The sequence below is a fragment of the Dysidea avara genome, chromosome 9 (assembly GCF_963678975.1).
Source record: "Dysidea avara chromosome 9, odDysAvar1.4, whole genome shotgun sequence".
In the NCBI taxonomy this organism is placed as follows: Eukaryota; Metazoa; Porifera; class Demospongiae; order Dictyoceratida; family Dysideidae; genus Dysidea; species Dysidea avara.
The window spans coordinates 15,200,712-15,227,043 of NC_089280.1; the positions used below are offsets into that span (position 1 = coordinate 15,200,712).

Below are 26,332 nucleotides of genomic sequence, written 5' to 3' on the forward strand. Positions count from 1 at the left end.
TACTAATTATGTAGCATCCAAAAGCACTGTAGCAAGCAGGCACAGTTCCTTAACTGTGTACTAACTGTTCCAGTGTGGATGTATAGGCAATGCATCCCAGACATCAGTTTTGCTCTCCTTTGCATACAGTTTGTAATGTTGCAGTTGATGTGGGTTGTTCACGTTCAATGGTTTAGGAAGGATCCAGGGGGGAGATTAGCTAACTCTATAGTGTACAAGTAATTCTAAAGTAATATATGAATTCTGGTTTTATGATGGAGTGGAGTGGCTGAGGAGCAAGCAATGCTGCTGCACCCAGGCCTGGGATTTCCAAATCATAATTGTAAATTATGCTACACTTGCAAATACTTCAGTGAGTCTCCAATAATAGCCTAACTATAATGCAAACCATGCATGTAATCCAAAATTGCTATCAGACATGCAAGCATGACATACATAGTGAGCATCTTTAGCATCAATGAAATACGGTAAACTGCAAGTTCTGCAATACATAATTCATGCCTAACACATCATCACAGAGCAGGTACCTGGGGTATATATTTTTTTATGGTCTCAAGCAGAAACATCTGCGCTGTCATGACCAATGTGGGTTGACCAATTTGTTGCATATGTCACTCATAGCATGTACTAGTACCTGGGGTTAGTATATCTATGGTAGAATGATTATGCATCTATCAATGTTATACCATCAGTGGCAGATCTAGATGGGTTTCTGGGATTTCGACAGAACCCCTTTTAAATTTAGCTTAGTGGCAATCTAAATACATAAACATTGTCGGTTGTACACTGACAATATGTCATGGCAAACAACTATAGCTATACCACTGTATTTCAGTAGCATACATGTTGTACTTAACTAACACCATTTATATCCATTAAACCGCCAGCAACACTTCACTTTTCATTTCCCACTGTATTAAAAACGATTGATAATATGCTCTAATAGAGCAGTCAAGTAACTACTGTAATAGAGCAATCAAAGCTATAGCTTGCAATTGTAGTCACCATCTTTGCCCTATAGTTAGCTATAGTATTTACAGCTTAAAGCATTGGATTTATTATAATTGCTAACTAAAAGTAGCCTAAAATCTGATCTCAGAGTCTCTGGAGAAATGTCATTATTGCTTTATTCAGCTATATCAACTTTCAGAAATCCCCTTTTAAAAAGCCTAGATCTGCCACTGACCATTCTGGAAGAAGTTTGTCAAATATGCACATGAGATACGGGCTTTATAATTTGCCTTACCAGCCTTAGGGGTGGGGGGTAATCCCCGGTTGGGACCCCACAGGAGTGTGGCTTGACATTGACAAGTGCATTTTAATATCATAATAGTCCACACACCTTAGTTTTTCTCGCCCTTGCTAGACAGGGGCGGATCCAGTGGGGGGAGGCTGAAGCTCCCCCTCCCCCTTCACTTTTAGGCTTTACTTAATCAATAATTATGCTGAGTATTATAATGAAATTTTGTCTTAGCATAATTATATGATCATTAATAATACAAATGCTCCTAAATCCACCTTATAAACATTTTTCCAAGGTATTATGATCAGTGGATTTATGTTAAGGGCCCAGTTATGCAACAAGGACACGGATCAGCATGGAAGTTGTACAAGACCGAGATACTCTAATAGAGCAGTCACCTAACTACTCTAATAGAACATTCAATGGAAGCATAAGTTTATTCTGTTATGGATTTTTTCAAATCTACCTGTACCTATACATACAATGAAACTGTGTGTTTACTAGGCTTGATTTATCTACTTGTGTAGTTATTATGGATGGCTCAGATTCAATCTCGTATCATTCAAATTTTCCAGTTTCAACATTATTATTCTAACATGCACCTATTGTTTAGTGTGCAATTGTAAGAGGGTCAGGTGCATCATGTACTTGGTTGTCTGAACCTAGCTACACAAACCTTTCCATTAACAAATGCTGCAGAGAGCCATACCTATAGTAAAGGCAGTATATTATTATTATATTATATTTATTACTGTGTAAACTCAATTAGAGTACAAACACACAGATATATTAGGTATAATTACATCATTAAATAATCAGTCAATTGCTCTTTTAAAATGTCTAAGGATGATATAGTTACTAAATGATTGGGTAGATTGTTCCAAAATTTGATTGTTGATGGTAGAAGGGAGTGTAGGAATAGGTTAGTTCTGGCTTGTGGAATTCTGTATCATTTGTGGTGTCCCTTGGTGATTGATGTGAGTGTGGTGTAAGTTGTAGGGTTGGGATCTCTATAATTCCTTCAACAAGTTTAAAAAACATCACTAGTTTGTTGTAGGTACGACGTTGATCTAGAGTAGGCCATTTGAGATTAGAAAGCATATTAGTAACACTACTATTCCAAGAATAATCATTAAATACATAACTACGTTGGATCTTATCTAATTGTTGAATATCACATTGTAGGTGTGGTGACCATACAGTGGATGCGTACTCTAGGATTGGTCTTACAAAGGACTTATAACAATTAGCTTTGAAATTTGTTGGGCAATAATTAACGTTTCTCTTCAGGAAGGACTTGGCTGCATTAGCTTTATTACAAATACTGGCAATGTGATGTTTCCAATTTAGATGTTCATCAAATGTTACACCTAAGTATTTGGCTTGTGAAACTCTTTGAATTGGTTGGTCACAAAGATGATAGTTATAGTGAAGAATGTGATGTTTATTGGAAATGATAAGATGGGAGCATTTGGAAGGGTTAAACTTCATCTGCTATATCTTTGCCCAGTTTTGTAGAGTGTGTAAATCTCCTTGTAAACGTTGACAGTCAGACAGAGAGTATATGGTTGTGTATATCAAGATGTCATCTGCATAGAGCCTAATGGTACAGTTGATGTTTTGTGCAATGTCATTAATAAACAGTAGAAACAGCAGGGGTGCTAAAACAGTACCTTGTGGTACTCCAGATAAAACAGGACAAGGATCACTACAGTATCCATTAACCACGAGATCGATCAAACAAGAAATTTTTAATCCAATCTAATAGCTTTCCTGTAATGCCATAGTGCAAAAGTTTCTGACAGAGTCGTTCATGTGGCACCTTGTCAAAGGCTTTAGCAAAGTCGATGAATAGTGCATCAACTTGCTCCCCGGCATCCAAGGCCTTGCTAAAGTCATTCACTACCCCCAGTAATTGTGATTCACATGATCGCTTGGATCGAAATCCATGTTGGTTTCACACAATACATTATATTTGTCGAAGGTGGGAGAAAATTGATGAGTAAATTATGTGCTCAAGTGTCTTGCAACAAATACTTGTCAAGGATATGGGTCGATAGTTTCCTGGGTTTGTGTGACTGCCTTTCTTATAAACAGGTACAACATTGGCTTTTTTCCACTCGGAAGGAACAATACCTTGACTGATCGAGGCTTGAAAGATAAAAGTGAGTGAGAGGACAATATGAACGGCAGTTTCTTTCAAAAACCTTGAGGATATGTTATCTGGTCCAAGTGATTTATGGGGATCAAGATTTTCTAACAGGTTTTTAACACCATCAACTTCAATGTCAGTTAATAGTGGAATATCTGGTACAAGTTCCCCTTCAATGCGAGGAAATTCTGTTATATCTTCCCTTGTAAAAACGGATGAGAAATTGTTATTTAAAACATCGGCTTTTACAGCTAGTATATAAAATTATAGAAATATGCCAAATTGCAGTATTTTAGCATCTATTTTTCACCCCTAGATCCAACCTGCTCGAGGCCCTGCTAGACTAGTCCTAAATTACACTCTTCAATCATCCTCGGCCTTGGTTTTATCAACACTGCACAAGGAGGAAATAGCGAATAGGAAAATCAAGAAATTGTAGTGTTTTGAATCTATCTCGGAATCTACTGTACGACGGCGAAACGTCTATTGCGCGTAATCACGTTTTCGATCACGTGACGCAAGCCAGTTACCCTTAGTAACAGTGATCTCGGTCACTTCGGCTTTGGGCGGCTTCTGTTTATTTCACTTTAGCTGGGATATAGCAACTGTGAATCACATCCCCTTAACTAGTTATCCGAAGCATGGAGAAGCCAAGAAAATCGTTTTTAATGACGCCCGATCCCTACCACACCCCAGGGTAAGATTAACACTTTCCATAGTGTGATCAATACTGTTCATAGTAGCTAAATGCTGTATTTAAATACTTTACATTTTGTACAGGTACGCTGGTTATGTTCCACAGTTCAAATATCGCATTGGTAACACGTTTGGTCGTCATACACACGACCTGCTCTGTGACGACACAGTCCGAAAATCTGTTAAACCTGTGTTAAGTGATACGTGGCCACCAAGACATCTGCAATCTCACCAGCCACCAGATGGATTCGCAGAAGCCAGTGCTTTGCTGCAAAGCAATCGTAGCTGGGGAGACCAAAAGTACACACTTCAGATGATGCCTGGATACACAGGTTCGCATTTGTAAAGTTTGGTTGTTGTCAAGTGTATAACCATAAAATCATGCCAACAGGTTTCATTCCTAAAGGACAAAATTATTTTGGAGACAGATATGCTGAGTCATCAAGATACGCAATTAGTAGTTTTGAAAATGATCAACAATTGTATCAATCAAAGATCAACGAATTGCAGACTCTGTCACGTCATCAGACAAATGATTCTGATAGGCAAAATTTCACCACAGCCCAAAACACAACACCCTTGATACCAATTGCTAATAAGGCAGCACCATTCCTACCTGCCTATGCCAAAAAGCACTCAGTATCACCGTTTGCACTGCCTCATGGGCACCCTAACAAATATTTCATGTCAGGGTATATGGGATTTGTGCCTAGATCAGAGAAATACTTTGGGCAAGGATATCCTATCAATACAAAGAGAGCCCTTATTGAATTTGCTGAAGATGGGATGCGTATGCAAGAAACACAGCAGAAATCATTCACCCTGGAACCTCCTGAAAGAGAGAAAACAGCACCGATGGATCAGTATGCAATATATCCCAAAAGTACTGGACTGATACCACATTACACTGGACACATACCAGGTAAGGTAACCAAATGTCTCATATATTTTTACTTAGCACCCAAATTCCAGGACAAAAGTTCAAGTTTGCTAAGACATTTGGCTCTAGTACAAGGGATGCCATGCCAGAGATTGTGAATTAACTGATATTTTTGATTATTTTTTGCTACCATGTGTTGATTTTTTCATTAAATGTTAATTGAATTACTAAATAAACATGTATAATCATTTAGTAGTCCAAATGGGTAATGGATGTGCTTCAGTATTGAACACCCATTGATCCAAAGGTAAAATAGAGCAGTCATCTGAAAAAAGTAGAAATAAATATTTTAAAGTTTCACCTAAGAAGAAGCTTTCCATTTTGTCTCTCATTCGTGTGTTAGAAGTGTCCTGAACATTTCCTATGGAAGAATAGCCTCCATAAGACACCTTGGTATATTTTTCAAATGCTTCAAATATATTCCAACCCCATTCCTTGTAGATGGAATCATTGGTTAAGCAGTTCAAAATAAATAGTGACTCTACTGTCTCTGGTCGTAGTAAATTATGAGTATCTGCTGGCTAAAACCACAGAATAAAAAGAAAATACATTTAACAAAAAGTTTACCTTAACAGTTATATCTTGACCACCTAAGCCAGGGATCATGTTAAAGTAGACTATTTCTGGGCTCAAACCAGTTGCCATTCGTTCGTACATCTGATAACAAGTATAGGCCAAGTCCTTGGCTATCTTAAGATGGTCTTCAGGTGCCCCATTGTGAGCTCCTATTGCCAAAGTACCAGCAAGGTAACATACTAAGTGATCCTGATAAAGAACAATGAAAAAGCTGGACATATATAATTGGAAACCTACCATTTTTGGATTAAAACGTCCATTTACTTCTTCTCCAACAAAACTAAGCTTGCTTGGTTCAGATTGGCGGAGCAGGTGTCTTTTCATTCCATCCATAGATGACAAATACCAGTCACGGAATCTAAGACATACAAAACAACTAGTGATCAATATTTCAAGCAATGCCATCTATGTACTTGTTTTCCTTCTTTCCTGACTGTAGCCATTGCTTCAGAAGGTACTCATAATAACTATCAGCCCTAGCACCAAATGTTAGAACTCCTGGCCTCAAACGTCCAGACTGTGCATTAATATAGAGTGGTACCAGATTGTCTGTCTTGGGCTGTTCTTGTACTTTTTTCAACACCTTATCCACAGTTTCCTGGGCACCAATTAAATCATTACAGTCATTATGTTAACACTATTACATAATTCACTTGATATTTGGCATCTCCAGTGATATGAGTTAGGTCACGAAATTCTAGTTGTATAGTGGTCACTTCAGAGACTGAACTATCTGAGCCCCACCGTGGCGGATGAGCTCTTCCAGTGCGAGGATTGACATCAGAGAAAGGTACACCTGATTGAGACTGAAATGCAGGAAGGAGACGATCACCAAGTAGCTTCTATAACAAATACAACCAATGCAATATGAAATGCACAAGTAGATATATTCTCATAACACACAGCTTTATCCAAGAAGACTTGATCTTCTGTTAAGTGATAAGCACTTAGTAATCCACCCAGTACTCGGATGGTGGTCTCAAAAAGGTTCACATCACGATCTTGTTCTATGATTAAATCCTTGGCTACCCAGTCTCTGGCCTCTTTAAACTCTGTCTCTAAACCCATCAGCCACATTGTATCCAAAGAATCAACTAACGTTAGTCCAAGATTGAACCAAGTACTTTCTCTCTTACTCAATGGTTTCAATTCATCATAACCCCAAGCATAATCTTTATATCCCTTCCAAGCATGTTTAAAAGCTGCAACAACTGCCTTCTGGCGTTCTGTGTGCTGTAGTTTTAGTGGTGGACCTCTTTTAAATTTAGTATTTGACACAGTAATTCCAACATCTTTTTCTTGATCTTGTAGAGTGTGTGAATCATCTACAACGTTTGTATCTGGCTGATTTAAATCCATATCAGACACCACCTTATTGGGTGGCAAAACCTCAGGTGTTTCATTCTGCAATTTACTGATGAGGCTAGTGTGTTTCTCTATCACTTCTGGCTTCTTTAGTAGTGTTTCTTGTTTAAGAGCATTGTACTTCAACTCCAAGTTTTTCACTTTTTCTCTGAGTGTAGTCAACTCATCAATAGTCTCTTGGCTAATACCATGTGGTTCACCTACCATACTGGCATCAGCAACTGGTGTACTATGCCAGACTACCACAAGGGAGACCACAAATAAAGATATAAACATTATAAATAGTCTGAATAGCACGTGTCTCTTAAGACAACCAAGCATCTACAAGAAAAATATCAATAGTACATTTCACTCCAATCAACAACAGGGTGCAACTCGGAGTGCATTGTTTAGAATTATCACATATTGTTACTCTTTGTAACGCCCCTCTAATAAGGCTTACTATACTATAAATACAAATATAACAAACAGGATAAAATACTTCTTCTAGCGAGCATCCAACCTCTTCTTCTAACACTGCTCTTCTGTAAATAAAACGCCCATTTTTACCCAATAAATTACAAATCGTATATCATCGTATACTCTGAATCTTATATTTTTTAAGAACGGGCGGTCGACAGTTCTTTTAATGGAGTGTATCTCAGTAGGTGTCATCTGTTTTATTAGGTGAAACGACTGGAAGTCAAGTTTTTATGCTAATTAGCTGTCTCAACTAAGGCATTCTAGATAGAGGAGTGATTTAATTTCGTTATTGTTGTGTAACCGAATTTATTCGCCAACTGGCCGCCGTTTTTCGTTTCATCTACTGGCATTGCCCTAATCGGTGAGTAATGGTAGTAATTTGGTACACATGTATTGCACATTACGTTAGGCGTATGGGGGAAAGTAGCCATTTATCGCGTCTGTGTGTGTTTGGTGTGCGGCATGGGGGAGTTGTTCGATACAGTTCATTCACTATATCATACACAGCATTTGTTGTCAAAGATCTAAGTGGGTTTTTATCTCCTTACTGTAATGCAAGCTCATGAACTAATTTGAATGCTTAGTAACTGTGAAGGTGCGACTATAAATATTTGTCAACCTGTCGCTTACGTGTAATCTAGCGTACCACAGCGTCTAAAATTACCGATTTTCTGTCGCCATCGAATGTTTTATTTATGGAAATCAGAAGTTGAATGGCTTTTTTTTCTTTGTAGTTAAGCGCTTAGCATGCCCCCTATGGCTTATAAAGGACTTGAATTAAAGGAAGCTCTTCTCTATTGCTTGGCTCCTTAAGTGTCTGCAATCAAACAGGCACTACTAACAATAGTAATTCAATTGTATTGTGTTTGACTTTTAACAATATACTATGTTATTGATAACCAGTATAATCACCAGTGTAGAATCATATGGGGTGTTCAATCAAAATGTCATTATGTGATTGGTGGGCTTCCTTTGTGAAGGTGTAACATGTTCTTACTGATCTTACTTTTATATTGTTTCTGCAAAGAAGGTTGTGTACAAAATGGTAGTTCAGTTGTGTGATTGAACTCAAAGCTTTTATTGCATCCTGTTGATGAGGTGGTGTACGACATAGACAATTATTTGGAAGGGTAATTACTATAGATTTAGTTTATTTATGGGTGATTTTATTGTAATGGCATCTATTTATTTTTGGTGTGAAAGAGAACTTGTAAAAGTCGTAGACATTTTGTTAGAATCCTTGTCAGAAATCATCCAACCATTTTAGGAGCACTGTGTTTATTGGTTGCTATGATGGTGGCATACAAATGCAGTAATCCCCTTGCACTGTCTATTAGCATTTTATAATCAGCTGTATCAGTATCCTTCAGTTACTAAACTAAGTGTTCCTGTATATCACTGGCTTTATTGGAATGTGTATTGTTTTAATGGAATAATTTTCTAATGGGATTATTCTTATTGCATACTTCACCATGGTATACTTCCTGATAAGACAAATATGTAAATAATTTTGTGCTAGATGATTCCCTTATAAGTATACTTCCTGTTATCATCAATTTTCATGTGATTTCCTTTCATAATTTCATGAAGTGGTTGCTAGATGGTTGCCATAGATAGAATGTGAATGATTTGAATCAAGCTACATATATTTGTACCAGTGAATAGTTGATGTAATAGTGCAATTGATGTCTTGTATTAGGGACGGGCTAGTGCAGTATGGCAGAAGGATTGCCAACTGATGTTAACATCGAAGCACTTAAGGACAGTGTCAAACATGAGATACGTCGTGAACTGAAGATTAAAGAGGGTGCAGAGAACTTGTTGAAGGCTGCTAAAGATCGTAAATCCAAGTCCCAGGCTGAGCATATAGTTAAAGAGAGCAGTGATAAGATAGAGTTTTTGAGATTGAAGCTACAAGACCTAATAGCTCAAGTACCAGATGATGAAGGTATTGTGTTGGAATTCTGCATATATGTTAAAACTGCTTCCATAGTTATTAGATTGTTCTAATTAATGTTGCACACACTGTCAAGTATGATATGTCAATATTTATAGTATTAACTATCTTTGTTTACAAGGCACTGTATTTGTAGATTTCTAAAGACCAGATGTGTATTTTGTAAATGGGTTTGGCTCCGATTTGCTGTATTCAATTTATATAATTTGCTATGGTATTGCCCTTACCTATTGATATGTGTATATGCATAGCAGATTCTTTGCCTAATAGACTGTTTAAATTATTACTGCACTAATGTACGTATGTTTTCTTTCTGGATGCTGTAGATGAGGATATGGAAATGAGTCCTGGGTCTCCTCCAGTTATGAGAAGGGGAGTGAGTCAGATTAAGCTTGACCAACTTGAGAAACAGCTGAGCATTGAAATGAAAGTTAAAGCAGGGGCTGAGAATATGATCAGAATGTATACTCACAGTTCTAGGGACCGAAAGCTGTACAACGAAGCCCAGAAGATGTTGGGTGACTCCAAGATTAAAGTAGAAGTCTTAAGAATGCAAATATTAAAGGCTCGGCAGGCTGTTACTCAGTCAGCTTCAGAGCAGGGTGAAAGTGAAAATGAAAATAAAGGTAGCGGCATTTTGTCTCCTGAAGCACGAGTAAATGCACTACGATATCGAATCAGTGTTGAATCTAGTGTAATACAAGGAGCTAAGAACATAATGAAGGTCAATCCTAAAGGCTGGCAAACGGTTAGTTTATTATACCTGTGAAGTATTTTATTTGTGTTCTTATAGGCTCAGAAATCTATGGATGATTCTATGCAAAAGCTGAAGTTACTTCAGATGTCATTAGACAATCGGCTAAATGAGTTCCATCATATAGAAGAGGAGCCTACTGAGTCTTCCATTCCACCTCCGCCAGTCATGCCACGACCTGCTGCTCTAACTGGGGCTCTATATGTGAAGCTAATTGGAGTTGAAGGATTGCTAGAGTTGCAACACCTAAGATTACCACCAGGTTCACCATCTTTTGATCATCCTCTTTCGCCTAACCATGACATTAGACCACGTGCTGCAACTATAGGATTTATTGGAGTGGCTAAAAATTTTATGACATTACCATCGTCTCATCGGCACCAAAGCGGTGGGGACTTTAGCCCACAGGCTTATACTAGTCATACCATTGGGTCAAGAAAAAACAGTAGACAGGGACGTAGCAGCGGTAGTTTAGTGAAGCAAGAGTCATTAGATGAATCAGTACTGTGTATGTACTTTTACTTGCAATTTAAAACTATTACATTTCATAATGTTTGTTTGTAGCTGGAAATGCTGGTGAGGTTTGTGCAGTGCTCTGCCTAGATAAGAAAAAAGTTGCCAATACTGATTGGAAGCCACCCAGTAATGCAGCTTGGGAACAGCAGTTCAAAATAGATCTTGACAAGGTATGCAAAATACCAACACATCCTGTCAATCTGTAATGTACTAGCTACTGTATGTGTTTGTAATTTCTATGTGCATTGATTTAAATGGTTCTAATGAGCTTAAGTGATTTTATCTGGTTGATTAATCTTTACAATGGGTTGATAGTACTGGTAATATACAGTAAGCATACGTGCATATAGTCCATTAACTAATGATGTATGAAGATATATGTATGTTGAGATTGTGTAGTCTGAATGAGCTTGAGCAATCATTCCATCCATATACGAAGTCTTAGTTTTGTGCTAATTAAAATTTGATTTGTACAGCAACTATACTGTAAATATATTAATTACAGGTGCTTAATTAATCAGTCTTACTCACTACTGAAATAGGGTGTGAAGACAGTAATTGACTCAGTGTATTGAACAGGAGAATCCATCAAAGTATTTAGTGCTTTTCCTACATATATCCTTTCGTGTGCACAAATTGCAGAAATGACAGTTTCAAACTTTTATTTTCTTTCACGTTGTAAGCAAGAGTGTTGTTCCCTTTACTGTATAGACTCTCTGCACAAACTGGTGACTCTGATATAGCTAGTTTTATTGATTTGAGCTTTGTTTCACTGCATATTGAAATGGTACATGTTGTTCTTTTTTACTCTGTGTATCAATAGTTTTTAAATAATGAGTAAAATTTGTGAATGTGGCAGGTTTAGTCGCATATGCCAAACCTACTTTGAGGATTACCCATATCATCAAACCAAGCACATAAGTAGCTATGTACTACCATGATGCAACTGCATAACTCAGAATTATGAATTCCATAGGCAACTATACTTTATTAATTTTTATCCATGAATTTTTAAAATGTTGTTCCAATAAACATATTTGTCACTCTGACATATAGATATGTGTGATTGTGAATCCAAGTAGACTTGGTATTGATATTTTGAAGTGCTTGTCACATCCATGATGTGGCTTTTGTTTCTTAGCTAGGAAAGCCATGCAAAGTGTTGGGTGACAGACAATAATGGGCTGCCATACAACCTGTAATTTGTAAATTAGAATACTCTATCAACACTGAGGTGTTGAAACTAAATGGGCTAACTTTTTTTAAGATGTTTAATGATGCTTTGACCAACCTCATTTGTGAATCATGTTATCAAGTATATGGAAGCCTAAATGACGAAAAAAGTGGTCACCCCACTATAACCAATTATTATTTACATGACAAGACCTTTTCTGTATTCACAACATGGTGTAAGTTATGGTGGGGTAGGTGATGTAAGATCTGGCATTTGATGTAATCGTTGACTCATTTAAATTATAGTATTTACATTGGTAAATTTGTGTATTGTATTTCCAGTAAGTGTTGTTGTTTTTTTAATACTGGATGAAGGTCAAAAATTATTTTTAACTAGGTGCACGGCTGGTTTACTGAAATTGGTTTGGCAAAAACCGTGTGTGTGCGTGTCTGTCCAGCACGTGAGCAAACAGGCTTTGAGCAAACCTTCATTCAATGAATATTAAAGCCCAACTTTCTTTTTTCATCGTGTTTACTTGAAGGGGTATGGTTGGTAATGAAACCAGTTGAACAGTCTATTGGGGCTAGCCTACGTGCTTGTAAAGGCATATAATGACTGAAAAACAATGTAACAGACCTGGTAAGCTACCAGGAATGACATATCTTCTAGAATTAAAAGGGGACGTATCTCCTTTGTACTCAAACAAAAATATGGGCTTTGTGTAGAGAATTTACGTATGAAAACACTAAAGATAAACTATAAAACAGTTATGAAGATATTTCTGTGCGTAATTTGTAGGTTTGCTCGAGTTACGCTTCCTTAGTGATGCATAGCAACTTAATGAATTACAAAATATTTGGTGAATTATGAAATGCATTTATTTACTGTACTGCATGTTTTGTTACAAAGCAAGGTGAGAAACAAAGCTGTAGCATGCTGTGTGGTTAATTTAATTTACAAAGAGTTAATTCAAGGGATAGTATTTACTGGACACCTGGTTTTTAGAAGTAGCACAACCTCAACTCAACTTGTTGTCTTAGGAATTATACTTAGTGCATTAAGAAATGTTCACAAATGTAAGAATTTTATAGCCTAATGTGCAATTACAAATGTGATGTCATAGTTGGCCATTACAGTGAGGGGAGGAGTTTGAGTTTCCTATAGTGAACTATTGGTGTGCAGCTTCTGCAACCTGTACAGTAGTAATTACATAATGGAGATAGTAAATGTACTGTCGGCTAAACCGAACGTAAAAATTCTAGATGTACAGTGTACACACTGTGTACACAGAGATGACATGTGTTTGCATTTAATGTGCCTTACACACAATCGTACTTGTTAGAGGCTGGTTTTCATATAACCCAACTGTTGCATTGTTACCCGAGTCAAAAGTGCAAACTAGTGCCTGCAGTAACCTGTTCATGTATATGTTTCTGTGTTTTAGTGACACAGGACTGAGCGTGATATTAGCGTACACATCGCTCTTGGTTTCTTTGTGTTGGGGATTGCTGACATTTGCCTGCATTGTTTGTTTGTTTCTGTGGAGCTGAAAGAACTAGAAAGGTTGAAACTCTTGTGGTGGCTCTGGCACAGTTGTTACAATACTAGTGAGCTATGTTTCTGTATGCCCCCCAGTAATGATCGTAGGCAGTGATGCATCCTTTGGATTTTATAACATTATCAAAGCAAAACGCAACATCAATCGATTTTTTTTGTTGTGTGGCGTACATGTAATTCCAGATAAGTCTGCTCAATTGGGATTATAAAATAATTAATATCTCCTGACATAGCCATGTTGACTAAAGTAGGGGCACACCCTGTGATGATCTCCCTTGTTTCAGCACTCTTCATTTTAATGTAGTAAATGACACTGACCATCATCAATAAGCACCACAGCTATTCACAACTCATATCAAGCACACTAGTAAGGAAAGGTTTTGGTAATCGGCCCTCCTGTACCCCTTAAACCAAACTTGCCTAAAGCTCACCTTCATACAGACAGTGAAATATTATTTTTTTATTAGTAACACTTTACAGTGGCAAGCACTGAAGGTCTGACAGCAACATGTGCTGCAGCCTTAGTTATGATTAGCAAGCAAACCTCAGGGTCAGGTTTAACCGTGTTTTCTTCTTCATATGGTTCTCTTTTTTTATAACACCTTCTTGACTCACATTCACATGGGTAGAAAATGAGGGACAGTGGGGGAAAGTTGGTACTTCACTCACTTTTATAAAAGGGAAGCTGGATAGCTGGCAGCGGCAGCTAGGTGGTAGAGATCCTGGACTAATGATGGTGGATCTGATTTAGTTTGTTTTCCATGTACGTTTTTGTATTAGTTTTTTTTTTTTTTTTTTTTTGTTTGTTTGTTTGTTGGCTGATCAGTGTCAATAGCCTTATTTTTAATGACCCCAGGTTCCTGTAAAGTTTTTACACTTATATAATTTGTTTACTTTTTGTAACATAGTATCATCATTAGTGAACTCGTACACTGTACTGTATAACAGTTAACTTTTATTTTGGATATTTTGAAAAAGTCCCTTACCAAAAATGAATTCCCAAGATCTGCTGCTCATAATAATTTCCATAATTAAATGTAATGAGCCTTCACATGATCAAATATTTGGCATGGACGTATATTCGCTCATAGTTGCTTTGAATTTAACTCAGCATTAGTGATTGCATAGGTTAAACAGTACTGTATCATCAATAGTCAGCTGATTCAGAATAGCCTATTCTAGCAGAGATATAACTGAGCTGGCGGCTAATAAGAATTTGCTTCACTCGAGACTAAGCTTCTTTTCAGTGCATAGGAGTTAGGGATTACTCCATTAGTACATGTAAGTCTAATTGGATATGGACAGACTGAAAGGCCCTCGGCCTATTAACTTTAAGTTACCTATAATGATTGTACATTGTCCATAATCTAATACTAAGTCAGTTTTTGGTAAATTGCTCACATACTGTCTCAGTAATTTTGGCATAAAGTTCTATATTTGAATCCACCTGGACTAATATAGGCACTCTTTGAATTACAATTTCTGAAATTAAGATTTTGCTCTTTCTGCATTTTTTTTCAGTTTTGAAAGTAAACCACTCTAATACAGTAGTACCAGAGATGCAACACTAGCCATATAAATTATGCAACTACTCAAATATTAGCAAGCAAAGCAGCCATTTTGTTTCATTTTCAGCTGTGTTTTGTTCATCACAGAATGGTATCTCCTCACTTTTAGGAGATATAGTGCAATTCCCTTGTCAATCATACAACCAAACACACAGAGCCATTGTTGTGCTACCCACAAATCAGTACCTTTGTGGTAGAAGCGAGGACACAAAGGACGAAGTTAGTCCGATGGTACTGTATTTCCTTCCGTACAACAGATGACAAATGCTGGGCCCAAGTGACCTAGAACCTGTAATGTTAGCCATCAAGTATGAGCTACATGCTATAGTTCCACACATACATGTGTACTTTAATCTACAATACTGTACGTGTGGGTATAGCTGCCAATATATGCAGTGTAAACAGCTTTGCTTTTGTATACTGTATGCATAAAATAGTAGTCCACACTAGTACTCAATAGTCCATTATGATATGTTTAATTCTATATAATGCACCTCTTATGGTGTAGCCAGGTAACTGATTTAATTATCAAGTTCAAGGCAATGATTGAAAAGCAAGATGGTTGCAAGCAAGCAGTGTACTTTAAATCTGTAGTATCTTCTGTTCTACTACATGGCATAGTCAGCTACATAGCCATCAATCTCAGAACGAATGCCTGACAAGCAACAGTTATTAAGCATATGTGTATCCTTGTAATTTTATTATTTTTAAGCCATAATATCTCATGTACCAAACTTCCTACTATTTTTGCTGACTCCCTTTTCTCTCATTGACAACAGCTACACTGTGATCTATTTAAATGAGTTTGTTTTAATTTGCATCTTCTATTAAAATTTATTCATTTTTACTTAGTTTAATATTGATTATATTGTCAAATATATATCATAGCTGCTTCCATAATTCTGTGTTGATTTTTTAGAGTCGTGAGCTGGAAATAGGGATACATTGGAAAGAAAATAACACTTTATGTGGCTTGCTTTATCTAAAGGTTGAAGACTTCTTTGATGTTGCATTGCAGACACTATGTCTGCCACTAGATCCACAAGGAATATTGATACTTGAGGTACTAATTGTTAAACTAGATTTAGTGGCTATTTGAAGGCACTGTCTGTCTGGTGGATTATATGTCTTCTAATGGATGGCATTGGTATGGTTTTGTTCACACTTAGGTGTCTTATGAGAAGCCACGAACAGATCGCAGGAACACAAAGATCAAATTGAAAAGACAAAAGAAAATCTTTAAAAGTAAGACTATCATTATAGATTATAGTCCACTTTTGTGTAACATTACTGTGTTCTTTACTTGTGAGTTTTATGATGTTGAAGAGGACTAAAACTCCATGGCCATCTCTTTAATGCTTTTAATGCGATCACTTGGTTATAACTTTCTTTTCTGTCACATAGGACGTAACTTTCTTAGACCAACTGAAATACAGACAGATGTGGTAACATGGGCTAGACTAGTACGACAGGCAGCTCCTCACCACCCTGATACACTCTCACCAATGCCACTGCAGTCTGAATCTTCTGTGAGGGCAGAAGAAAATGGAAAGGCCCGAAGATACAGTTTAAATGATATGCACCACGGATTTTCATCTGATGCTAATAGGCCACTATCACCTTCATCAAAATCAGGGCCCAACATTTCACAAACACATTCCCTGCCCAAAGTGCTTAATGGAGATGATATTCCTTATGATAAACGGACGTCACGCAGTTCATTGTATAAAGATCCTACAATTGAGAATGAGTTAAGTGGCTCCAATATTCAGGGTTATTTGGAGTCCAGCAAAAGGAGATCTACTGGCCCACTAAAAATGGACACAGGTGAATTGCTTACACCTGAAAAAATGTTAAGTGATAATCCAGAGTTCAATGTGGACCCTGATATAATCATTCCACCACCACCTGATTTTTCAGGCGATGCTAGAGATTATTCATCGGGCGACTTAGAGTTGTCAAACCATTTGAGCCACCAGAGCATGTCACCATTGAATGACCAATACCGACTTGAGGATCTGGATGTGAATACAGATGAAGTGGACCTTAAAACAACTACGTTTGTTAATAATTATTATTCTCAGCCACCTCCTTCAATTGGTCCTTCATTAATTGATGATGTTAAGGTAAGCTTAATGAGCTTATATTGAATGGCTACATATACATGTATATAGTATTTGTATGGTTTTGATACACAGTTGTACTGTATACTTGTTGTAATGCCTACAAATGATGCCTCTCTATACCAACAATTGAAACCCTATAGGCCCAGTAGTGACTGTCTTAGATGCATGTATGCTCCACTCCTGTACATGTACAGTATGGTGTTGTATAGAGAAATCTGTTTTAGAAGTAAAAATCCAGCTTAAAACTTATGTGACCCTGCACATGCTATGCATACTTCAACTGTTCACAAATATCTCCTCCAAGCACATAATTACAAACGAACTACTGTATACTACTACTTTGATGCCACTTATGTACTTTGGTTTTTGTTGTTGTTGTACTTGTTTTGTGACAATTTCTTTTGTTGGCCTTAATGTGTACCTGTATATATAAACGGGTATCCATTATTTGAGCCCTTACTGAAGTATGCATGCACACTGTGAGTGGGTCTATGGTGTCTTGCATACATTTACATGTGTTATTCCTGTATACAGTGATTGGGCATTGACTTTAAAGGGTTTCAGTGTGATGCCATTAACAGTGTAGACTATCCCATTTCACCACTAGTAACCTCCAACCCTTAGACCTAGCCATACTTGACAGAATTATAAATAGCGGAAGTGGTTTTCGATATGTAACTTCTATGGTTAGTGGGGTTGTCCTGGTCCAAACAAAGTTTTCCACTAAAAATTGTTTTAAAATCAGGCACATTCGTATTACTGCTGTCTGGATCCATTTTGATTTCATTACATTATTTAATTTGTTTTGGGTACATCTTATTTATTATTCACCGTATGTATTGGAGGAAAGGTGAGTCGTGAGTCCTGCAATGGTAGGTGTTTAGCATGCAAGAAGTACAGGTGTAGGTATATAACATTGTTCTCTTAGGGATGTTTTGTGTACATGGAGTGCATTAAATGGAACAGCAAGACAGTTTTTACTAATCAGATAGCTAAAAATCAAGTAGAGGTGTAAATAGGTACTTAAGACATTTTCCGGAGTAAGTATATCCCTTTTTCCCTTAAATTCCATTTTAACATTTGTTTTGCTAGAACTTGCTTCACACCAATAGATAGCCATTCAAAATGCTCCATGTGGGATACTTGGTTGGTTTCTGTGTCTATGGCTTTTAACTGGTAGCTTATAATGTTTTGTACATGGCTAGGATTCATTGCTTCGATGTGATACATGTTGGTTGAAATTGTAGTATGCTTCAAAATAGAGTGTGTTCATGCAGTTATAGTTGTGGCTATGGAATTAATAATAAATGTGATCAATGATGTATTGTAACTGTATACAAAAACTCTAAGATGATAGATGTTCATTGGGGGTCTTCATGTAACAAACACAGTGTGGGGCTTTCCTACTGTGTTAATTGTATATAGGTATCTTCATGTATCTCCTTTTCAGCTTTTGTACCCTTGGTGTTTTAAATCAGTCCATTAATAGAGTTCATTTTCAATGGATCAGGGGCATGCATTCCCTTATGTAATCCCTATAAGTATTTCCTGCTTAAATTGTTTTGGGATAAATGTGCATGCATGTGTATCCGTGTAACACAATATCAACTTGTTTAGACGTAAAGTGATGCTTCCTATGACTTCTTTTCTTTTTTAATTTATTTATGTGATATGTTGTATTTTATTAGGATGCATTAAGTGGATCTCTTGAACTTCCTGAAACATCAGGAAACAACTCTAGCACTGAAACAACGCCCAAGAGGTTTTCTCCGAGGTTAGAAGATAACTGTTTTACCTGTACCTAAGTCACAAGGATATACGTGTTGGTTGCATTACCATATAGAGGGAAACTTTGGTGAATAATGAACTTTGGCAAATTCAGTCTCAATCTTTAGCTATAAAGATGCTACTGTAATCTCAGACGCTACGGGTTAACCCTTTATTACCGAAGTTTTTTTTACAAAACCGCAAGTGTGAAAACTTTTATGGCTTGTGTGAACTGTGTGCAGTACGAGTGGACCCCACCTATTAATTAACCCATCAAGCTATATACCGTTTGATAGCCATCTCTCTTCTACCAACACAGCTAGAATACTTACAGATTACACACACAACTCATGCGCTATGAAGCGAAGAAAGCGTATCTTCTCCGTATCGCCATGGCATTGAAAGATGGGCGCCGCCATCTTACTAATCAACGCGATGACATCATACTATTTATTTTTAGAATCCTTATCACGTGGGGAATGGAGTAATTCTAAGTAAAGCCTCCTAGTAGCAGGGAGAAGGCGAACATGGAGTTTTAAACAGGTATTATTGTTCTGTATACGCTATTTTATATTGACAAGTGCCATAACTTGCCCATGCTTCTTCTTATCGCCGAACGGTAAACTTCATTAGAAGCGCCCGGTCCTTCTGAGCAGTTTGGTAGCAATTTCAGCTTCGTAGCCCCTAGGAAAAAGGAGTTATGGCTCCGTCTATAAAGGGCACTCGTTATGGCAATATATTAGCCATTCGATAATAAAGGGTTAAACTTTAGTGAATTTGTAGCAAATCACCAAATTTGCCAACCGCCAAAGTTTCCCTCTATACAGGTACATGTATGCTTGCAGGGTATTATTGATAAACAAAAGCTTTGTTCTTGTGGATGTGACTAATGTACAAATGGACTCACTAATAGACTGGGTCAGACAAGCTGAAACTGTCAATTACCAGTATGGCTTACAGTATACATATAGCAGCTCGAAAACAATATTACATGCAACATAGGCATTGCAAAGTCTCTGAACATGATTACAAAATGGAACGAACTGGAAAACACTCTCACATACACACTGGGAGAAACTTGCTTAAGTCTGTTTACCATAGTAGCTTATTGTATAGCTGCCCAAAAAAAAATTATTACTACAATAGCCTTTAACCTCTGCACACAATCTAAAGTGTGCTTGAGTTGATACTAAGCACTGTAGTATACTTTTCCTAGTCAATTAAAAGTACACGTATCACATTATGACTGTGAACAAGCTAAGGTACAAGCTTCAAGATCCTCAGATTATTCGCTACAAGTAGGGTCTTATGCTTGCATCCTCCTGGTGATGGGCTGATGACAGCAGACTCAGCTGTCAAGGCTGACTGCTACAAATAGAAAATAAAATTCATGTGATCTCATGACTTTTACCTATTATATTACTATTGGTGACAACTTGTGTTTTATAAAAAAAAACATGGCTTGATATCGACTCGAACATGCTTTAATTGTACTATACAACAGGAAAGTGTTTTTTTTTTAAGTTGACAAATTTGACAAACAAGTTAACTTCGTAATCAACGAACAATTGTAAGTAGATTAGTTCTTCAAAAGTGGGTGTTTAGATCTACATGTATGATATCGTGGTTTTTGTTAACATTTAAAATGAACATGGATTTGTCAGCTTTTCCTTTCATCAAAATTCCTATCATACAGTAATCGTGCTCAGAACTATTGTTTCTGGACTGCTGTACTGCAAGCTATATTGGAACATCTTAGGTTTGTACAATCCACTAGCAATTCTGTTTTCCAGTTTTTGTCATATCCTTGATGTAGGGTGACATTATTTACAGGTGTTTTGTGGTTTTGTATCACTGATTTATTGTCAAGCAGCTAACTTAATACTTTTAATGACTTTGTTGTAAAGGTCAATGAAGCTCACAAACATATATATACACTATACTGAGAGAGTTGACTTCCCTTGTAATTAACCTTCAACACTGCTTTGTTTAAATATCTGTTGTTTTATAATTTAGACCATCGCAAATATCTACCTCATACAAGCTGGCAGTTGAAGGTCAAATGGACCTTGAGAAGATTACTGAAGTGTCCAGTGCTTCATCACCAACAGGCAAACATGCTCCTCACATTCCTTATTCAAAGGAGCAAATATTCCCTTCAGTGCCAGTCAGGTCTGTATTGCGTTGTCTGTATCATACCTGTGTGCATATAGTGTGTGTGCGTGCTGCGTGTGTTTGTGCATGCATGCATGTAGAAACCATTTGTGAAGGACATCTCTACTTCTACTGTATACACTGTAAGTCAGGTTAATAAAATTACAAATTCTAGATGCATTTTTGTATAAAGCAACAATGAAGGTATTAGCATACAGTGTACAATTTTGTTTCAACTCATATACACTGTAGCAATGAAGGATGAATTTTAAGATGGTTTTAATGTTGTGAAACTAGACTCTTCCCCTAAACTTTCTTAATTTAATTCATGATTTGCCTATGCAAGACACTATCTAGAAAACATCATAGAAATCTCCATACATAGTGATGTTAACGCTGATACTTGTGCAATAGTTATGATATCACTGTAATGATATACTGTTTAATGTTTCTGACTATAGTGTCTTACTTGTCATGAAGTAATGAACAACAGAGAGTCACGTCTCCATGTTTTGAAATTCTTGCCATGTGTTTAATTTTGATTGTGGGCTTACTCACGTGAGTCATATATGGTCTGATACAAAGTTTAATGGCAAAGTGAATGGAACGTGTGGAAAGAACCACCATCTGAGTTACGGATCATTTTATAAAGGGTTTGCGTGTTTCCTTACCAAAAAGTTTTTACATGGCTAGTTTTGGTCTACCTTCTTCAGTGAACAGAATTTCGATCAATGTGTAGTTTTACAAGAATTAAGTTATCCCACCTAATGTTGCCATGCGTGTCTATATATATATTGTGTAAACACACTTTCCAGTTCTTTGCGGGTTTCAGTGTTACATCTGTGTTAAGAATTAAGTTCGTGAAAGGTACTTTAGCAAAGGCTCATCTACATAGTATTGGTGTTAACTAGATCTACAGGTTTGTAACTTTCCAGCCACACAAATGAATGATGCCTAGAGTGGTATCACAGCACATGTTGAATGGACTCTTGGTTGTGTATTGTGTGTGCGTGCGTGCGTGTGTTCGTTTGTGCATGCGCATGTGTTTGTGTGTGCGTGCGTGCGTGCGTGTTCGACCAGGTTTTAGGTTTCACTTAGACATGTTATAAATTTCATTTATTGTTTCACAGCTTGTTACCGCATATCAAGGGGATGGAAGACTACTCATACATTGCTGTGTTGGGAAGAGGACACTTTGGAAAGGTGAATAGGCTACATAGCATGAAGTTATGATATTGTGTTCTTGTAATTTTAAGTATTCGTACAAATTTACAAACCGTAATCAAGCTCAACTAGTTAAGCAATTTTCATCACCTGCAAAGTGGGAAATAAGATGGATGTTTTAGTTGTGTGTCTCTCCATGTGCCAGCTACCACCAGTTAGTGAGAAGAATTTCAAGTTTTTACTTATTTGATGCACTGTTTTTGTTGGCAATTTTAGTTCATAGTTTTCATCATAATATACCTGTAGCATATATAGGTAGGGTAGGCAAATGATGATCATATGCCTCAGCCATTTGACCATTTGATTGCTGACTGGACTGTCAAGAACGTCCAGTCACATTTTATCACTTATAGAGGAGCCAAAAACTCTGGTAAAGCAGTCGTGCGTTTGTAAAAGACTATGGTATGTCAATCTGAGAAGTCTAGTATGCCTAGTAGCCACCAGATACAATAGAGATAATATTATTTTACTACCAAAAACTTCTAATAAATAAGTGATCCATGACATTTTAAACAGGCTGTAGGACCAGGTGTCCTACAGACCTTCAGCACTTGTGATGTAAAGCCTTAATAAATAAATTAAAAAAATAAAATTTCACATGCTACAACAGTGAACAAATGTATTATAGAAAGTTCAAATCACAGAAAATAGAACAATTGCAAGAATTTCTCCAGAGCAATAGAATCGTTTACCTGTATAGCAGAGTAACTGGAAGGAGGAGCCCCATCCGTAGCTTGGGTTATAATCCAAGGGGATGGCCGAGTTATAATCCCAGCTGCATTTGCTACCTATACTTTTGTGTTGGATTGTTTTATAGTTTGCAGCACACGTGCTGTGAATGTCTGTAGGGACACCAGGCCGTACAGCCTGCTTATATTGAAAAGTTGCAGAAAGGAGAAAAATCCTTGTAGGGAGCCTTGATCCTGCGGCCATCCCCTTGTCTATAGGATTTGATGTACTCCTGTTAGTACCAGACACTACATTTTGTAGCTGCAATATCATTTTTATTCTAAACTAATACTATATGTAAACTAATACTATATGTATATTAACATGGTGATATTTGTATTGTAGGTGTTATTAGCTGAAGATAAAAAGACAAAAGACCTAGTGGCAATCAAAGTACTAAAGAAAGTGGACATCATTGGACGAGATGAAGTTGACAGGTATTACGACCTTTAAATTTAGATTATAGTAAATGATGTTTCGTATTATGTAGTTTGATGCAAGAAAAGAGAATTTTTGAGACTGTCAATTCAGTTAGGCATCCATTTTTGGTTAACCTCCACTCTTGTTTCCAGACAGAGGTAGACGGTTGCTATCAAAAATGTTTTTTATTTATTTTCTAATGATCACAGTCTCATGTTGGTTTTGTGATGGAGTATGCACCAGGTGGTGATCTGATGATGCACATTCATACTGATGTGTTTAAGGAACCCAGAGCTTGGTAAGTAGCTTACTACAGTATAGCGGCCAATCAAACAATAAGAGTTTCTCATGGACACATTAACAAACAGTCACCAGAGTGGAAGTGACCTTTTTACTAGAGTGTTTTGTCAATTGGCCTACATTCTGTTAGAGTACATGTAAGTATATCTATTAGTGTGATTTAATGAATGGAATTTATATATCCAACCAAAAATTTATTCGAATGAACACTTTTGTCATTGATGTATTCAGATTATGAAGCCACTGCATTACTTCTTAATAAAGTTTGGGGAAGTTTGATTGTATACACTATTGCATGGTGTACATATTGTTTACACATTGATCACCTTTTTGTGCCAGGAAGCACTGAAAAGTTTGGTTGGGAGGGGTGCATCACTAGTTAGGAAGCATAATACCATAATTTGTTTTATTTTTGTGCAAAAATATATTCAATTAGTTGATAGCCAATAGCTACAGTATTAAAGTAGTGAGCCACTAAGTGATTGCTGGCTAGTAATTCAAAGATGTAGCTAGTGCAAAAAAAAACTTTTTTGTGCAAGAACTTTTCTGTAACTTTATAACACACACATGACTGCTTTATTAGAATATGTGATTGTTCTATCAAGACTTATGAGCATTTTGTGGGAGTACCTTTTTTAAACTTGGGCAATTATCCAGCATTCTGAATGAGTGGATTGTTCTGATAGATTTCCTTCATATTTATGTGTATGAAGCATTTGTTCAATTACTCTAATGGAACATATACTAGTTGCAAAAGTACTCTAATTTACTTTTTACATCAGATAATTAATTGTTCCGTTAATTTGAATTACTGAGTACCGTAGTTGTAATAAAGGTAATAAAAGTTCTAAAATTTGTGTATGCAAAGTGCTAGCTAACTTTACTGTTTGCTTATAAGTGTTCTTGTTTGGCAGCTTTTATGCAGCCTGTGTACTGCTTGGCTTGCAGTTTCTACATGAGAACGGTATAGTATACAGGTTAGTATAGGCTATATTCTAATAGGTAACATCTATTAAGTTTGTGTCCTTCAGAGACTTGAAGTTGGACAACTTATTACTGGACAGTGATGGATTCCTTAAGATAGCTGATTTTGGTCTTTGTAAAGAGGGTATGTGGCATGGGACCCGGACCAGTACTTTCTGTGGCACTCCAGAATTTTTAGCCCCAGAGGTAAGGATTAAGATTTTACTTTATACACTGTACATATCAGCCATAATTTGTGTCAGGTATTAACGGATGTATCTTACACAAGAGCAGTTGATTGGTGGGGCTTGGGTGTATTAATATACGAAATGTTAGTAGGCGAGGTAAGAAGAAGCACATGTGTGAATGTGTAATATATGCTTCATTTTATTTATTTATTTATTTATAGTCACCATTTCCTGGTGATGATGAGGAAGAAGTGTTTGATTCTATTGTCAATGATGTTGTGCGGTATCCAAGATTTCTCTCTTCAGAAGCAATTTCTATCATGAGAAAAGTTGGTGATTATTAATAAAAGTGTTGCTTGGTATTTTAAACACTTTTCAGCTACTAAGAAGGAATCCAGAAAGAAGATTAGGAGCTAGTGAGAGGGATGCAGAGGACATCAAAAAGCAACCATTCTTTAGGGTATGTACTACGAATTTGTACCATTCATTTTGCCAAGAGTTTATACAATATTATGAACTCTTGGTTTTACTGGTTGCTCTTTCTTACTTTCTTAGAACATTTTGTGGGAGAAATTACTGAAGAAAGAAATCAAGCCTCCTTTTGTCCCTACCATTGTGGGTTACTGCATAGTGTTGTGTTTAGTAACACTTCTAATATAATTATATTTCTGTAGGAATCTAGAACAGATGTAAGCAATTTTGATGAAGAATTCACACAAGAAGAGCCAATTCTTACCCCTCCCAAAAATAGAAGATCCCTTACAACTACAGAACATGTAAGCAGACAATCCACTGTGATCGGTATTTGTATGTTGTTTTCTGATACAGAAATTGTTTCGAGGATTTGATTATTCAGCCGAATGGATATCTATTTAATTAAGAGCAATCTCTTCCAGATTATTTTACTACAACTTACATAATATTATACCTGTACAGCTCCTATCATCTGACTAACCTCTACTGTTTCTAGACTTCCCATTGCTATTATTATGTATATATAGAACATGTACTTTAGCCAGTGTTATTGTATTTCTACAAATGTAGAATTGTTGGTGTGTTTTATAATTTATTGATGCTTCACAGTGGATAAAATTGTGGGAGTCCCTTAGAGTGTTTATCTTATTTTATATGAAAACAGGCATTATTGTACTGTATATAGTGAGATCATGATTGGAGAGCTATTCACTAAAATCAGTAGCAGGGGCAGCTCCAGGGGGTTTCTGGAAACTGGTCACGTTCAGATTGAGATACTCTAATAGAGCAGTCAATCACTCTAATAAAGCAGTCACAGTATTCAGAGCAGCAGTGTAGCAAGCTATGTAGATATTAAACATTAGTCCAGTTCCTATTAACTACCATGAAGGAAGCTTTCGTGAATTTTTTAGTTCATGAAATTGTTCACAGACATGGATATGTAGTGGAATCTATTATGGACACCGACATTTTGGGACCCAGAATTTTTTGCTGTAGTATAAAGGTTTTCCTCTTTCAGAGGTAAAAA

General features: G+C 36.8%; 3 protein-coding genes across 3 annotated transcripts; 2 read left to right on the plus strand and 1 right to left on the minus strand.

The window, feature by feature from the left end:
• The first annotated feature begins 3,886 nt into the window (after positions 1–3,886).
• On the plus strand, positions 3,887–5,207 carry LOC136265509 (ciliary microtubule inner protein 2B-like). The gene is made up of 4 exons (XM_066060381.1): positions 3,887–4,092; positions 4,176–4,423; positions 4,483–5,013; positions 5,064–5,207. Exons 1-4 carry the CDS (start codon positions 4,037–4,039, stop codon positions 5,132–5,134), a joined length of 906 nt encoding a protein of 301 aa, XP_065916453.1. The 5' UTR covers positions 3,887–4,036; the 3' UTR covers positions 5,135–5,207.
• LOC136265508 (endoplasmic reticulum mannosyl-oligosaccharide 1,2-alpha-mannosidase-like) lies at positions 5,168–7,591 on the minus strand. Its single transcript, XM_066060380.1, has 7 exons — positions 7,454–7,591; positions 6,511–7,293; positions 6,261–6,449; positions 6,021–6,205; positions 5,845–5,965; positions 5,599–5,796; positions 5,168–5,552 (listed from the first exon to the last, which is right to left on the minus strand). Exons 2-7 carry the CDS (start codon positions 7,291–7,293, stop codon positions 5,217–5,219), a joined length of 1,812 nt encoding a protein of 603 aa, XP_065916452.1. The 5' UTR covers positions 7,454–7,591; the 3' UTR covers positions 5,168–5,216.
• LOC136265507 (serine/threonine-protein kinase N2-like) lies at positions 7,554–25,911 on the plus strand. The gene is made up of 22 exons (XM_066060379.1): positions 7,554–7,795; positions 9,134–9,382; positions 9,718–10,139; positions 10,185–10,653; positions 10,710–10,831; positions 15,880–16,023; positions 16,130–16,205; positions 16,365–17,086; positions 18,775–18,860; positions 20,870–21,025; positions 22,138–22,210; positions 23,306–23,397; positions 23,451–23,538; positions 23,590–23,678; positions 24,595–24,657; positions 24,712–24,850; positions 24,907–24,987; positions 25,053–25,160; positions 25,211–25,291; positions 25,387–25,446; positions 25,506–25,607; positions 25,660–25,911. The coding sequence occupies exons 2-22, from the start codon at positions 9,151–9,153 to the stop codon at positions 25,705–25,707; spliced, it is 3,453 nt and encodes a 1,150-aa protein (XP_065916451.1). The 5' UTR covers positions 7,554–7,795; positions 9,134–9,150; the 3' UTR covers positions 25,708–25,911.
• Positions 25,912–26,332: the final 421 nt, after the last annotated feature.

Bases quoted from the DNA above. Each gene is read 5' to 3' on its own strand.
- LOC136265509 (XM_066060381.1), top strand. From the start codon at position 4,037: ATGGAGAAGCCAAGAAAATCGTTTTTAATGACGCCCGATCCCTACCAC. The intron at 4,093-4,175 runs GTAAGATTAACA...CATTTTGTACAG, and splicing joins GATCCCTACCACACCCCAGG to GTACGCTGGTTATGTTCCAC. The intron at 5,014-5,063 runs GTAAGGTAACCA...CCCAAATTCCAG, and splicing joins TTACACTGGACACATACCAG to GACAAAAGTTCAAGTTTGCT.
- LOC136265507 (XM_066060379.1), top strand. From the start codon at position 9,151: ATGGCAGAAGGATTGCCAACTGATGTTAACATCGAAGCACTTAAGGAC. The intron at 23,679-24,594 runs GTAAGTAGCTTA...CTTGTTTGGCAG, and splicing joins TTTAAGGAACCCAGAGCTTG to CTTTTATGCAGCCTGTGTAC. The intron at 25,447-25,505 runs GTGGGTTACTGC...ATATTTCTGTAG, and splicing joins CTCCTTTTGTCCCTACCATT to GAATCTAGAACAGATGTAAG.
- LOC136265508 (XM_066060380.1), bottom strand. From the start codon at position 7,293: ATGCTTGGTTGTCTTAAGAGACACGTGCTATTCAGACTATTTATAATG. The intron at 6,206-6,260 runs GTGAATTATGTA...ATTGGTGCCCAG, and splicing joins CTGGAGATGCCAAATATCAA to GAAACTGTGGATAAGGTGTT. The intron at 5,966-6,020 runs GTACATAGATGG...TGTATGTCTTAG, and splicing joins TCAGGAAAGAAGGAAAACAA to ATTCCGTGACTGGTATTTGT.